Source organism: Jaminaea rosea (assembly GCF_003144245.1).
Source record: "Jaminaea rosea strain MCA 5214 unplaced genomic scaffold BDZ90scaffold_1, whole genome shotgun sequence".
NCBI lineage: Eukaryota > Fungi > Basidiomycota > Exobasidiomycetes > Microstromatales > Jaminaea > Jaminaea rosea.
Genome location: NW_020289975.1, coordinates 1,972,331 through 1,985,055, shown reverse-complemented (window position 1 = coordinate 1,985,055; position 12,725 = coordinate 1,972,331). Strand labels below are relative to the sequence as shown.

Here is a 12,725-nt window from a genome sequence, read left to right as displayed (position 1 = left end):
GGACTCAAGGCAAGGCACGGCGGGGCGGCTAAGTGGGTCAAACCTCTAGGTCACCCACCTCCTTGTTCCCTTTGACATCACAATCACAACAACTTCTCCCTCCCCATCCTTCATTTCCCCTTCCACAGAGCATAACTCCCCTAAGGGCCTGTGTGCCGTACCTCGTGGCAGTCACAGCGGCGCATTTCAAAGGGGAGCAGCGCCACCAGCAGCGAGTGCGCAGCATAGCCATCTCCACGTAGGTCCTCCCCCTGGCTTGCCCCTTCCCTTGCGACGCAACTATCCCGCAGCCTTTGCCCTGCTTCATCAATAGAAGATTATCAACGCCATGCCCTCCTCTCGCGACAACGCCCCACTGCTGGGTCGCACCCCTTCCTCTCGAGCAGAGATGGATGCAGCATTCGACGATGATGCTGATGACAGTGGCGACTTCAATTCTGCTGCTCCTCCTCCTCCATCATCCTCACCTCCCGGCTATGAGTCTGCTACTACTGTCGCCCACAATGACGACGACGTCTACTTCGATGCTGGGGATGCCATGGCCGCAGAAGCTCCCCGCTCGCGAACTACCCAACCACCGCCAGCATCACTCCTCAGCGCCCCGCAGACTCCAGTACGCAGCTCCCTCGCGCACGACCCGCTCGGCGTAAGCGACGGCGAACAGGAGGACACCCCAGCTGCCTCCTCGCGGCGTCATGCGCCCCGCTCCTCGACTCCAGCAGGCGGCTACGACTTCGAGGAGGCCTCCTACTTTGGTGCTCCTCGCAGCGGCCGATCACGCTCTGCGTCCCCCTTCCCTGAAGCTTTGGGGTCAAGCCCGCAGGCCAGCACCTCGCGCGTTGGCCTCGATTCGCTCGGATCGCCGGACATCACAACCTACTCTACCGCTGGCCCGACCTCAGCAGCAGCCACGCAGAACGCACAAGGCTTCGCCCGTGCCCGACTCCTACTCGGCCGTTTCGGTCGCTATGTAGGCATGCGAGTTCCCGGCGCCAACTACTCCACCGTTGCCACCAGCGACGTCGACGGCGCTCCATCGACAGGCGTCACAAGGTCACGCCGTGTGATGGGCGGCGGCATAAACCAGGACGGCGTCTTTGCCAACCTCAACGCCAAGCCCGAGGGGCGTAGACGTCGCCAAGCAAACGGCGGTGGCAATCCGGACGATCGAGGCGAAGACGACGACCTGGAGGACGATGTTCTTCCGCCTACGTATGAGGTCGCAGCAGCAGATACCGCACCGGGCTATTGGGAGACGACTATTGCTCCAGGTGGTCTCGGGTGGACGCCCGGAGGAGGCCATGTGGGCGACGTCGAGGATCTGATATTGGAGGGCTTGCCCATTGGCAACTTCTTCGGGTTCGCTTGGAACCTACTGGTCAGCATGTGCTTCCAATTCGTTGGGTTTCTTCTCACGTATCTACTGCACACGACGCACGCTGCTCGATGTGGCAGCAGGGCTGGATTGGGGGTCACCTTGATTCAATATGGCTTCTATCTCAGGACGAGGGGTATGCAGCTGGATGAGGGCGGAGTAGGGAATGGAGGCGGAGGCAGTGGTGGCTCCGGCGGTCATGGTGGAGGGGATGCAGGAACAGGCGGCGTCGAGCCTATGACGGCAGTTACCTGGTGGGGTGCTACACTGGTCTACCCACCACCGCCTCCTGACCCAACACCAGCTTTCGCCCGCGCAATCGCCGCCACTGTATCCGCCGTCGCACCACCAGCACCCACGGGCACGGATATGGCCACGTCTCTCGCCAACGACGCGGACAGCATCGCGGTCGGTGCAGGCTCCGGCTCATCTGGCAACGGCAACGGCGGTAATGACATGTCGAATTCCTCCGACTGGCTCGCCTACATGCTCATGGTCCTCGGATGGTTCATTCTACTCTCCTCGCTCCTCTCCTACTGGCGAGTCCACCGCTGGGGTCGCGCACTGGTTGCTGCTTCTCGCCGCGAGCAAGAGGCACAGCGAGCTGCAGAGAATGGCGGGCAGGCACCTGATGAGCTGGCTGAGGCTAGCGGTGCGCCAGTGGGCTTCATCAATAGGCTGAGAGAGGCTATGCGTGTCAACGCTGGCCTGGCCACGGCGCAAGGCGGTAGGGCGACGGGCACTGGGGAGGATTGGATCATCTTTCCCGCTGCTGCTAATGGGAGGCGAGGGACGGCAGGAGCGGCGCCGACAAGTGGCAGCGTAACGGGTGCTTCTCCCTCTTCAGCGACCATCTGGGGTGCTCCTCCTCGCCGGGGCACGCTTGCCTATGCAGTCGATGGCGACGATGAGGACGATGATGCTCGCGGGGCGCGTCGCTTGACGGGCGACGAGACGCACCTCAGCCCAGAGGAGAGACGCTTGATCCAGGATATGAGGGGCGTAGGTTTGATGTGAGGCGGTTTCATGGAGCGCAGTGTTCTTTCTTGTCCATCTCACTTCACTTATCCATTGTCAATATCTTCTCAATTTCAAACCTCACCACGACTTTGTCCGGTGTGGCTCTCTCACACGCAGCTCGAGTCGGTCGCTTCGCTCCACTTTGGACCCTGCAGGTGCGCTCGGGCTCCGCGAGTCGATCAGTCAGCCAGCCGCCGTATTCGCTCCTTCGCACCTTTCCTTTCCTGACTCCTCTCCCCTCATCTTAGAACAGCATCAACAATCATGTCAGAAGATACCCAGCTACAGCGCAAGGCTCCCGGAAGGGATGCAGCTCCTATCAAGCATCACCCTATGTCGCTGCAGTACATTCGTCTGCGACTCTCTGCCGCTTTGATTCGCGGAGCTCTCGGATGTGAGTGTGCGAGGACGAAGGAGTAATAATGGTGAGCGAGCTCAGTGACTGACACTTTTGAGGCTTCTTTGCTACAGTGGGCATGTTTCTAGCCCAATACATTCTGCAGGGCGTCCCATCCGACGTGACCGTGACGCACACCACCTTTCCCTCGCGCGACAAGAATCGCAAGCTACGCGTGCACATCTACCAACCCAAATCTCTCACCAAGAGCTCATCACCACCTCCCATTCACGTCAATTTCCATGGATCAGGCTTCATGATCCCATCACTAGGTTCGGATCGTCAATTCTGCGGCGACCTTGCCTCCCGGTTGGGGTGCGTAGTACTGGACTGCGATTATCGCAAAGCGCCCGAGTGGCCATGGCCTGCGGCCGTACAGGACGCGGAGGATGCCATCCTTTACGCCCTCTCCCAGTCTGGGCGATGGGACACTAGACGATGTACAGTGGGTGGATTCTCCGCAGGGGGCAATCTGGCGCTGTGCGCTTCTACGCTGCATGGTAAAGACCTCTGCGGTGTACTGGCCTTCTACCCTCCTACGAACTTGAGCGTCGACAGGGAGCTGAAGGCACCTCCGCCTGAAAAGCATAGCGGGGCTATCCCACTAGGGGTGGCGAAGATGTTCGACCAGTCTTACATTCTGAGCGTGGGCGTGGATAGGACCCACCCGCTCGTTAGCCCCGTCAAGGCGGACCCGGGCAGCTTTCCTCCCCTGGTTTGGCTGACCTGCGCAAGAGGTGATACGCTGTACAGGGATGGCAAGGCCTTGATTGAGAAGCTCAAGGGGACGCCAGAAGGGCAGGGCCCGAGCGATCTCTACTTCCACGATGTGAGTGGAGAGGGACACGCGTTCGATAAGGCTGCAAGGAAGGGGACAGCGAGGGACGCGAAGCGTGAGGAGAGCTACAAGCTTGCACTCGAGGCTGTGCAGAGGGCGTGGAAGCTTGGTCCTGGAGGAAGGGGCGCTGATGCTGCTAGACTGTGATAGGCGCGTGGGAAAGATGGTCGCTCGGACGGGTAGCTTGAGCCTCGATAATATCCCCTTCAATTAGAAGCATTCGACGATGAGCGTGCGGTCTTGCCACAGCCACTGCAGTCTGATAGTCAAGTAACGGAATTGGAACATTGAGAATGGAAAGATGAAGCTGTGGCACAGCGCCTGCGGCGCAGAGCTGTACAATGTCCTGGATATGAAGCTTCCGCTACGTCTTGCCCTCGCGCACTCATCTCCTACTACTCCTGCCACTCCTCCTACCCTTGCTCGAAGATGCGCCGCCGCCTCCCGCAGCACCTCCTCTCTTCGTACTAGCGAAAGCTCTGAACAAGTCGACGGCGCTCTGATCCGCCAACTGCACACCAGAGTCATCCGGCCCACTTTTACGGTCTCCACCCTGCGCAGCCGCCTCAGCAGCCGCCTGCTCCTCAAGCGCCTTAGCCTCGGCATCTTCATCCTCAATTTCCTGCCTCCTCACAGGCCCGATAGACTCGCGAATGCCTCGCAAGATACGCTCGCGACGTTCTCGTGCCGCTTTGCGCGACTCGGAACCTTCAGCGCCACGTTGCTGCTGCGACGACGAAGACGACGAGGTTCCCGCCTCAGCGCCCGCAGCAGCAGCCTCGGCCGCGTCCCCTGGAGCGAACGCCAGCTGCCTAAGAGCCTGTGCTGCCCTCGCGGAGATGGAGCTCGTGTACGACGAAGAGAGTAGAGAGAGCCGGTCCGCGATGTGCGTGTGGGAATGTAGCACATCGGAGCGATACTCCACATCTGCCCAGCGGGGATCGAGGTTCGTTCCTGCGATGATCATCGCTTCGTCTTCCTTGGAAAGCGACGGGATCATCTCGCTCTTGCGCTTCCCCTTGCGCTGCGCTGCCAGATTGTCCTCTTCCGCTTTGCGCTTCGCAGCTGCTGCGGCCCGGATGGCGGTTGCGATGGTGTTGCTGTCGGCTTCAGATGATGCTGCGGCTGGCAGCCAGTTTTCCTCAAGGGCAAGAGCGCGACGAGCGTCTTGCATCATGCGTGTCATGGAGGGATCGAGCTCTTCCGTCGTCCAGTCGAGCTCGTCCAGCTTACTCGAGGAAGACGACGGGGCTGCACTGGTCACGTCTCGTGAAGTTGCTGCGCCAATAGAGGCGCCCGCCCCAAGCATGGAAGCGGTGACTTCTTCAAAGGCCTCGATCTCCTTTCTCTCTTCCTCCCAGCGAGCATTCTCCGACCTCAGAGCCGCAACGAGCGAGCCCAGCTGTTCAGCCAATGCCTTGTTCGACTCGTTGAGCGGATTCGGGCGAGGCTGCGGTGTCGAGCCGGCTGATCCCTTCGCTGCTGCAGCTGCAGCCGTCCAGCTGATGTTGATCTTCTGGTCGCTCAGATCTCGCAGAGTGTCGAGCATCACCTTCTCCAGACTGGAGCGACATCGCTCGAGTACCTTCTTCTCCTGGCTGCTCCACGCGCCGCTGCCTTCGTCCCCAGTGCCTTTACCCTGATCCGCCTTTGCCGCAGCACGCTTGCCTTTGGGTGCTGTGGGTCTGCCCAGCCCAGCGGCAGGCGTAGCTTCGAGCACCTCTGCACGAGCGCGCTCTAGTGTCCAGCTGGCGAGGTGCTTCATACGGGCTACGGGTGGCATATTGTCCGCACAATGCCGGTAGAGCTCTTTGTCTGGTACACTCGGGTGTGGGTAGGCAATAGACCCATCACGCAGACTCGAGGAGCGGCGTGACGTCTTGAAGTTGAGGGAGGAGCGACGTGATGAAGACGATCCGCTGGCTGTACGTCGTGAGGCTGGTGTGGATGGCAGGTTAGGCCCCGCTCCACCTCTGAAGAGACGATTGCGTCGATTTATAGGAGTCTCGCCTACCTGATCGGAGGGTAGAGGCTCGCTGATGAATTTGGAGCGGGACGTTGAGGGTGGCGGAGCGTGGGCCTTTGATGCTCGCGAGGAGCGCGAGGTGGGTATCTTTGGGGGGCCCATCGACGAGGAGCTCGCAGGGACAGCATCGCGCTTGGGCTCGACGGTGAAGACAAAGCCGGAATCGTCGGCCACTTCGTTGAAAGCTGCACGCAGAGAAGGCGAGGTCAGTGGGCAGACTTGCTACCATGATACGTCGCGCGCATACACTCACTCTTTCTTGGTCTCCTGGTATTGTTCGACGAAGATGCAGCAAGCTCACTGGTGGCGGTGGCGGCAGCAGCGAACTCATCGACGCTTTCTTGTTCATTCTGAGCCGCTCTCTGCTTCCCCTTGATAGCTGCCCCAAAGGTATCATCTGCGTCAGTGACTACTGTTGAATTTGCAAAGTCCTCGAATCGTGCAGCGCCTCCATTGCCGCGGGCTCGCGAGGCGGCCGTTGCTGGAAGATGACCTGGCGATGACGAAGACGTGGCGACGGAGTTGGACTGCCTGCCAGTGGACCGTCTGCTGGATGACATGGCGTCAGGGCACCACTTGGGCAGGCTTGCGAGTCTGATGGGAGAGGACGATGCAGGACGCGTCGGCGGCAGGGCAACAGGCAGCCGTCGTGAGGCGCAACGCCAAGCGTGCTCGGCGTAGACGTCGGGATGAGTTGCGCGAATCGACTATGCGACACTGCGTGGTGTTCCTACTCCAGATCAAAGGCTAGCGACGGTCCGGAAGTGGTAGATGAAAAGAGGAAGCTGGAAAGATGGGATGCAGATGATGATGCGGGCGGGCAGGCGGGCGTGTCTCTGTCTCCGCGTCAGGCGGAAAGCGCCATGGAGCAGCGACTCCTCCCCGTCCGTCGAGCATCGTCTAGCCACGAGCCAAGCAGTCACCATGTGGTCGTGCAGGGCGGGCCTCTTGAGCATGACCAATCTCATCCTTCACCCCTGGGTCTGTAAGTCCACCATCGCTGCCTCTGATCAAACGCAAGGCGAGGCCTAGCTCCTCACTACCAGCGAATGGCGCCTGTGCTTGGGTCTCGCGTTGGCCGACGTGTCGAGGTCACGTGCGCGGCGTCCGCCATTCCTGGCCTCCCCCTTTACGCGCGTTTCGACGTGATGCTAACATGAAATGGGTATTGAATGCGTTTTAGAATACAGAGCTACTCTCGCGATTGGTTCCATCGACCTTAGTCACTTTCCACCTGAGCCGCCTGCTCCGTTACCAGAAGCAACGCCCCGCGCTCGCCCACTCCTCGTCGTCCCCTCAGGAAGAGCCAACGCTCTCTCCATGATGGCCTTCTCGTCTCCGGGGGCAATCCCGCTGTAGTCGTAGTAAAAGGCTGACTTGCGTTTGCGCGGGCCAGAAGAAATTGCTGATGAGGAGGAGGTCGAGATCGAGCGGCCGAGCCCAGGTGTGATGGATGAGCCTGCCGTCGCTGTTGCCGAGCCAGAGCCAGCAGCCGTGGAACCTGTCGAGCGTGGATACGAGTCTGACCAGAAGCCAGTCAGGAAGCCTTCTGGCCGGCCATTCGCCGCTCCTCTTCCTGACTTGCGGCCGCCCTTCTTCTTGACGGGTTCAGCAGGTTGGTCCTCGCTTTGCACGACCGACTGACTGCGCTCCCTATCTTCGCTCTGGCCACCAGCCCCAGGCACAGTCGTCAATTCCATCCACTCCCAACCCTCTCCTTCTGCATGCTGGTCCAGCCCCTGCAACCTTCTCAGAACCTTCGCCGCCCTCACATCGGCGAAAGGTATGCCAGTCTTCGCGTCCATATACCTAGCCGTCTTGCCCGTTATCGCGCACAGTGACGCTCGTGGTCGCATAGGCCTATTACGGTGCGAGACGATGGGCGCTGAGGTCCAATCCACGTGATTGCCGAAGAGGGCGTTGAGTTGTTCGAGACGACCCTCAATATTGTTGGAGGGGCGATGCGCGAAGTGCAGGGAGACGATGTTACGAGATTCGAGGCGGGATGGAGAGGTAGGAGCCACGGACTGCGGTGCAGAAGTGGCGGTGGTGTGGGCGGCAGCGACTTTGCGGGCTTCGAGCACCGGGTCGAGAGTGACGTCCACGGGTCGCTGCGGTTGTGATGAAGAGGCACGGTGCTCTTGCACGGAGGTGTCATGGTTTGCCTGTTGAGCGAGAGAGTCATAGGGCTCTTGCGCAATCGGTGGGTTGTGTTGAGCTTTTTGCGGCGTAGGTTTTCCGTCGGCCTCGTTTGGCTCTGCCCTTGTGTTGGACATAGATTGATCTCCGTCCGCAAGGTCCCGAGGAGGAGGTGTCTCGAAGGACTGATCTGACTCTGCAGTAGCCGCTGTTGCCAATGATTCGTCTGCTCCTGTGGATGCCTGCACTTCGGCTTGCACCTGCGCAGTCTCCTTCACGCTGAGGCTTTCGTCTTCCCCTTGCCGGACGGACGACTGAGTCTGCTCCTTTGCGCCTGTCGCGACATCATCCATGACTTGAACTAGAGGACTCGCCTCCTCAGGGACCGCAGCCTCGCCTTGCCCCGCTCTACCGTTGACAGCTGCCGCTGCTATCGGCGGCGTCTTGGCCCGCACAGCTCTTACACTCCTCCATCTGAGCCAGCTGGAAGGCAGCTCGCTCTTATCCCTTGCCATCTCAGCCCGCTTCCTCTCCTCTTCGCCCTCGTAATATTCCTTGAGACTCTTGCGATTCTCTTCTTCGCGATCGAGGGCCAGATGGATGAGCTCGTCTTGGGTAAGAGAGGGCTTTTGATTTTGCTTTGGAGGGTTGCGAACCATTGGATGTTGCAGGCGACGAGCTTCCGCTTCCTCCAGACGCGACTGCGTATCTAGTGCTGATTGGACTGTGGCTCGTCTCGAAGAGACGCGGCGATTACTCGAAGATCCGTCGAAAGGGGACGCCTCTGGTGCAAAGGATATGCGCTTCGACTTGGAAGGAGCAGTGTCGCCCGTCTTCGTTGGCTTTGGCCGCCTGATGACGGAGGGAGCCATCCTGTTGGCCGCCTGTCGCTTCTTGGCTGCTGCCCTTTGTTTCTGCTGTGCTTCCTCCTCGAGCTGGCGTTCTCCAGCTTCCTCATCATCGTCACCGTTGGCCGCCGCGCCCTCATCTTCGCTCGAATCTCCAAAGTCCGAGTCGAAGATGTCCTCCTGAACCTCCTTGACTGCTGCAAATTCGTCGTCGTCTGCTTCTTCGCGAAACATGTCATCATCGTCGAGGTCCGTCTGCTTATCGAGGAGGGCGCGCATTCGATTGCCTGCTGTGCTGCGCTTCGAGCGTCCAAGGGCGAGCGCTTGGACTGTCTCGATTCCGTGGTCGCCACCATCGTCGACACCACCAGGCGGCGGCGACGACGAGGCCATATCGGTCGCGGCTCCAAGAATAGGATGGAGATCGAAGAGGAGGGGGACAAGAAGGCCTCGACATCGCCCTCTCGCCCTCGGTGCCCTCGGTGCTCTGCGTCGCGGAACAAGGGACCACCCGTCTGATCGACACTGGCGGCGCGGCAGCCCACGAGAGAGAGTCGTGGTCCGTCTCTTGTCGCCGCTGCCTCGTCGCTCGCCGGCCTCTCTTTTGGTCTGTCTGACAGGCGTGCCGCTCCGGTGCTGCCTGCTGCCTGCTGCATCGCAACTTGACTGGCCAACCCACTCTACGCCTTCGACCCGCCGTCGTGTCTGAGATTCGATTCCATTGGATCTGGAGTCAACACCGAAAAGAGAGAGAGAGAGACAGAGAGAGAAAGCAGTTGTAGTCAAGGGTGTCGTCGGGCAAACGCAGCAACCCACGACGAGACGCTCTCGCAGATCATCTCCTCGTTCTACTTCTCGTACTCCTTCGTCCTCGCCCGTCATTCTCACCATCACATTTTGCCCGCAATGAAGGGCCTCAAAGACTTCCGCAGATCCCTCAACAAGGATCGCACATCGGGTGGCAGCAGACCAGGGGGAAGTGGTGGTAGCGGCAGCAGTGGCGGAACGTCATCCAATGCCCTCTCCAATGTCAAGGGCGCCATCTCTCATCAACCTCCCAAGATGGTCCTCAAAGCCATTACCGACTACAAATCACGCGCTCCCAATGAGCTCGGCTTCACAAAGGGCGATTTCTTTCACGTCCTCACGGATCCACTGCCCAATGCAGAATGGATTGAAGCATTCAATCCCATGACGGGGGCGAGAGGGTTGGTTCCTGCTGGGTCAGTGGAAATTGTCACCAAGAGCTCGAGGCCCGGCCAAGCAGGCGCAGCTGCTGCGGGGCCCTCGTCTTCACAATCACCCGCGCAGAGAGCTGCGGGAGCTGCGATGACGGCAAAGGGGGGAGGAGGGTTTTATGCGGTCGTCAAATACGATTTTGAGGCGGAGAGAGATGACGAGTTGGGGGCAAAAGCGGGCGAGTCGATGATCGTGATTGCCCAGTCCAATTTCGAGTGTAAGTCTGGGCAAGAGGGAATGGGTTGCAAGCGGGCAAACGGTCCACACGCTGACCTTCTTGCTCCTCGCTCTCCTTTGCACAGGGTTCGTTGCCAAACCAATTGGTCGATTGGGAGGTCCTGGCCTCATCCCCGTAGCCTTCGTTGAGATCAAGGATCTCGCAACGGGTCAGGTGGTCGACAACGTCGAAGAGCTCATTTCTTCGGGCGTCGTACCCAAAGTCGAGGAGTGGAAGAAGATGACAGCAGAATACAAGAAGAACACGATTCCGCTGGGACGCTTTGATTTTGGAGGAGCACCAGCAGCGGCGATGGGCCCGTCGTCATCGCAGGATGCTCTTGCAGGCGGCGTAGTTGAACCTGACGAGCCCTCACCGTCACTGCCACCCAAGGATGACAAGTGGGGATCCCCCTACCCAGATGCTGCACAGTCGCAAGAACAGCTACCTGCTGGAATGCCGCCTGGAGAGCCCTTGCCGGCGGGCATCATCACGTACGCTACGGTGGATTCATTTCATTTCGAGCAGGGCGACTACTGGTTTCGCTTGCAGGCATATCACACGGCGGGGTGGTCTGTACATGCGCCACCGACGGCGCCGCGCACGATGGAGGGCGAGGACCGCGATCTCATACTCTATCGTGAGTTTGCGACCATATCGACATGCCGGGCCTTGCATTCCGGCGCTAATCTGCTTCATTCACCCTGCTCCTTCGCCCCTCCCGCAGGATTGTACGAAGACTTCTATGAGTTTCAAATTGCCCTCCTCGACCACTTTCCCGCAGAAGCTGGCAGACAACTCGACGAGAACGGCAATCAATCCGAGCGAATACTGCCTCTCATGCCCGGGCCCTTGGATAAGGTCGACGACTACATAACAGCGCAGCGACGAGGCGACCTGGACCAGTACATAGCGGAGCTGACTCGCCTGCCAGAATACATCCTGCGGTCAGAGCTGGTACGCCTGTTCTTTGAGCCTCGGCCGGGAGATCACTGCACGACGCATGCGCCAGGGATGAGGCCGAGGAGTGATAGCGGGGGATTGGGAAGGAAGGGGTCGGGTAAAGGAAAGATGCCTGCACAGTTGGGCGGGGATGACGTGGAGGAGGTGCGATCACCTCAGCCGCCGTACGGGAACGGAACAGCCAAGTACTCGGAGGACGCGTGAGTACGAGCCGTGAGGAGCTTTGAGTGAGCGTTGGCTGACATTCTCTCTTCTGGTCCGCTCTTAGAACCGTTGGCCCTCATCACGACCGTTCAGCCAGTGTCAGCAGCCGTGCACCGGATCTCGCTGGCAAGATGGACTCTTTAAGCATGGGAACCCGCTCCTCAGGCCACTCTGCCTCGAACAGCAGGAGTAGCGGTCCCGGTTTGCAACCTCCGCATAGCTACATGCAGCGCAACGCTTCGGCGACGACGGTGGAAACGCAAAACTCGCGCGGCTCTGAGGGCAGGATGAGCGGTGGAGCCATCTCAGCAGGAGGGCCTGGGGCTGCCTCGCCCTCCTTCATGAAGATCAAGATCTTTCACCGCGCCAATGACGATTTGGTGGCTATTCGGGTTCCGCCTAGCGTCACGCACGGGCAATTGATGGAGAAGTAAGTGCGAGCGCAACGTACACCCGCCCCATTTGGTCGCTGACTTCCATTCTTCTCTTCTCTCGCCAGGGTACGCGACCGGCTCGGCGCAGACATCAACGTCCTGCGGTATCGCGACGCCAATCCTGAGCCCGGCGCAAGCGGTATGGTTCGAATGCACGACGACGAGGACCTCAGGGAATGGCTTGCCTCAGGCGCCAAGCTCAATCTCTACGCCGACCGGACGTGATGGCTCTCGAACTCGCCAGGCCGTCTCTCTTGAAGATACCCCCCTTTCTTCTCTCTGTCCAGCAGCAACAGCAGCAGCAGCAGTACCCGTAGTATCAAGCAGTAGCTTACTCGTAGTAACACGACCATCGAGATCCCGTGCCCGCAACGGCACGTAACGCAGCGCCGCGACACCCTGTGCTCGCATCTCTCATCCTTTTGCACATTCACTCTTCATTCTTTGTCGTCATCTTGTCACGGTCTCTCGGATCGTCTTCATCGCTGCTCTAGCCCTTCAATTGTTGTTGACATGCCAAATCCCGAACATAGGAGGTCCAAGCCGATGAGGTGCCTGATGTGCTGCGTCCAGTGTGCGCCTGCCCCCCTCGAGCGGTGAGTCTGCTCTGCAGCATCTTGACCACCCTCCTTTGGGTCGATGATGCCCCTGCCGCGTCCTCGTTGACCTCGAGCAAGTCCAACGATGAGGGAAATCGACGATTGATCTGGGTAGGGCATGGTTGCACATGGACTTTGCTGCCTGCGTTTGAGTGGTCTCGGCGCAGGGCCCTGTGTGAGCTTGATCGGGCACAGCGATTCAGCGCAGGCTCGTCTTGCAGAATAGCACCTGCGCTCGAGCCCACAGCGTGCCGGCCAGGCTGCCATTGGTGAACACATGGTCATGACACATCACGATCGTTTTCCTGTTTGAAGCGGCCATACGCATCTCGCGCTCGGTAGAAATTGAGTAGAACGGAGTCGCAAAGTTCGGGTCGAGGCTGCGACGTCGACGTGCGGCGGCACGCCCGATTGAACGACGCCTCG

General features: G+C 59.7%; 5 protein-coding genes across 5 annotated transcripts; 3 read left to right on the top strand and 2 right to left on the bottom strand.

Annotated features, from left to right (window-relative positions):
- Window positions 1-53: 53 nt before the first annotated feature.
- BDZ90DRAFT_229749 (hypothetical protein) lies at window positions 54-2,408 on the top strand (the record flags this gene model as incomplete). The annotated part of the gene is made up of 1 exon (XM_025505198.1): window positions 54-2,408. A coding segment is annotated over exon 1 (2,059 nt), but the record flags the coding sequence as incomplete, so codon positions are not given.
- A 201-nt stretch (window positions 2,409-2,609) lies between these two features.
- BDZ90DRAFT_277185 (alpha/beta-hydrolase) lies at window positions 2,610-3,906 on the top strand. Its single transcript, XM_025508985.1, has 2 exons — window positions 2,610-2,789; window positions 2,867-3,906. The coding sequence occupies exons 1-2, from the start codon at window positions 2,660-2,662 to the stop codon at window positions 3,775-3,777; spliced, it is 1,041 nt and encodes a 346-aa protein (XP_025365363.1). The 5' UTR covers window positions 2,610-2,659; the 3' UTR covers window positions 3,778-3,906.
- On the bottom strand, window positions 3,881-6,301 carry BDZ90DRAFT_22742 (hypothetical protein). The gene is made up of 2 exons (XM_025504756.1): window positions 5,910-6,301; window positions 3,881-5,841 (listed from the first exon to the last, which is right to left on the bottom strand). The coding sequence occupies exons 1-2, from the start codon at window positions 6,214-6,216 to the stop codon at window positions 4,016-4,018; spliced, it is 2,133 nt and encodes a 710-aa protein (XP_025365362.1). The 5' UTR covers window positions 6,217-6,301; the 3' UTR covers window positions 3,881-4,015.
- Window positions 6,302-6,818: 517 nt separating this feature from the next.
- BDZ90DRAFT_229746 (YL1-domain-containing protein) lies at window positions 6,819-9,078 on the bottom strand (the record flags this gene model as incomplete). Its single annotated transcript, XM_025505197.1, has 1 exon — window positions 6,819-9,078. A coding segment is annotated over exon 1 (2,129 nt), but the record flags the coding sequence as incomplete, so codon positions are not given.
- Window positions 9,079-9,451: 373 nt separating this feature from the next.
- On the top strand, window positions 9,452-11,940 carry BDZ90DRAFT_22639 (hypothetical protein). Its single transcript, XM_025504707.1, has 3 exons — window positions 9,452-10,099; window positions 10,185-11,262; window positions 11,331-11,940. Exons 1-3 carry the CDS (start codon window positions 9,550-9,552, stop codon window positions 11,698-11,700), a joined length of 1,998 nt encoding a protein of 665 aa, XP_025365360.1. The 5' UTR covers window positions 9,452-9,549; the 3' UTR covers window positions 11,701-11,940.
- Window positions 11,941-12,725: the final 785 nt, after the last annotated feature.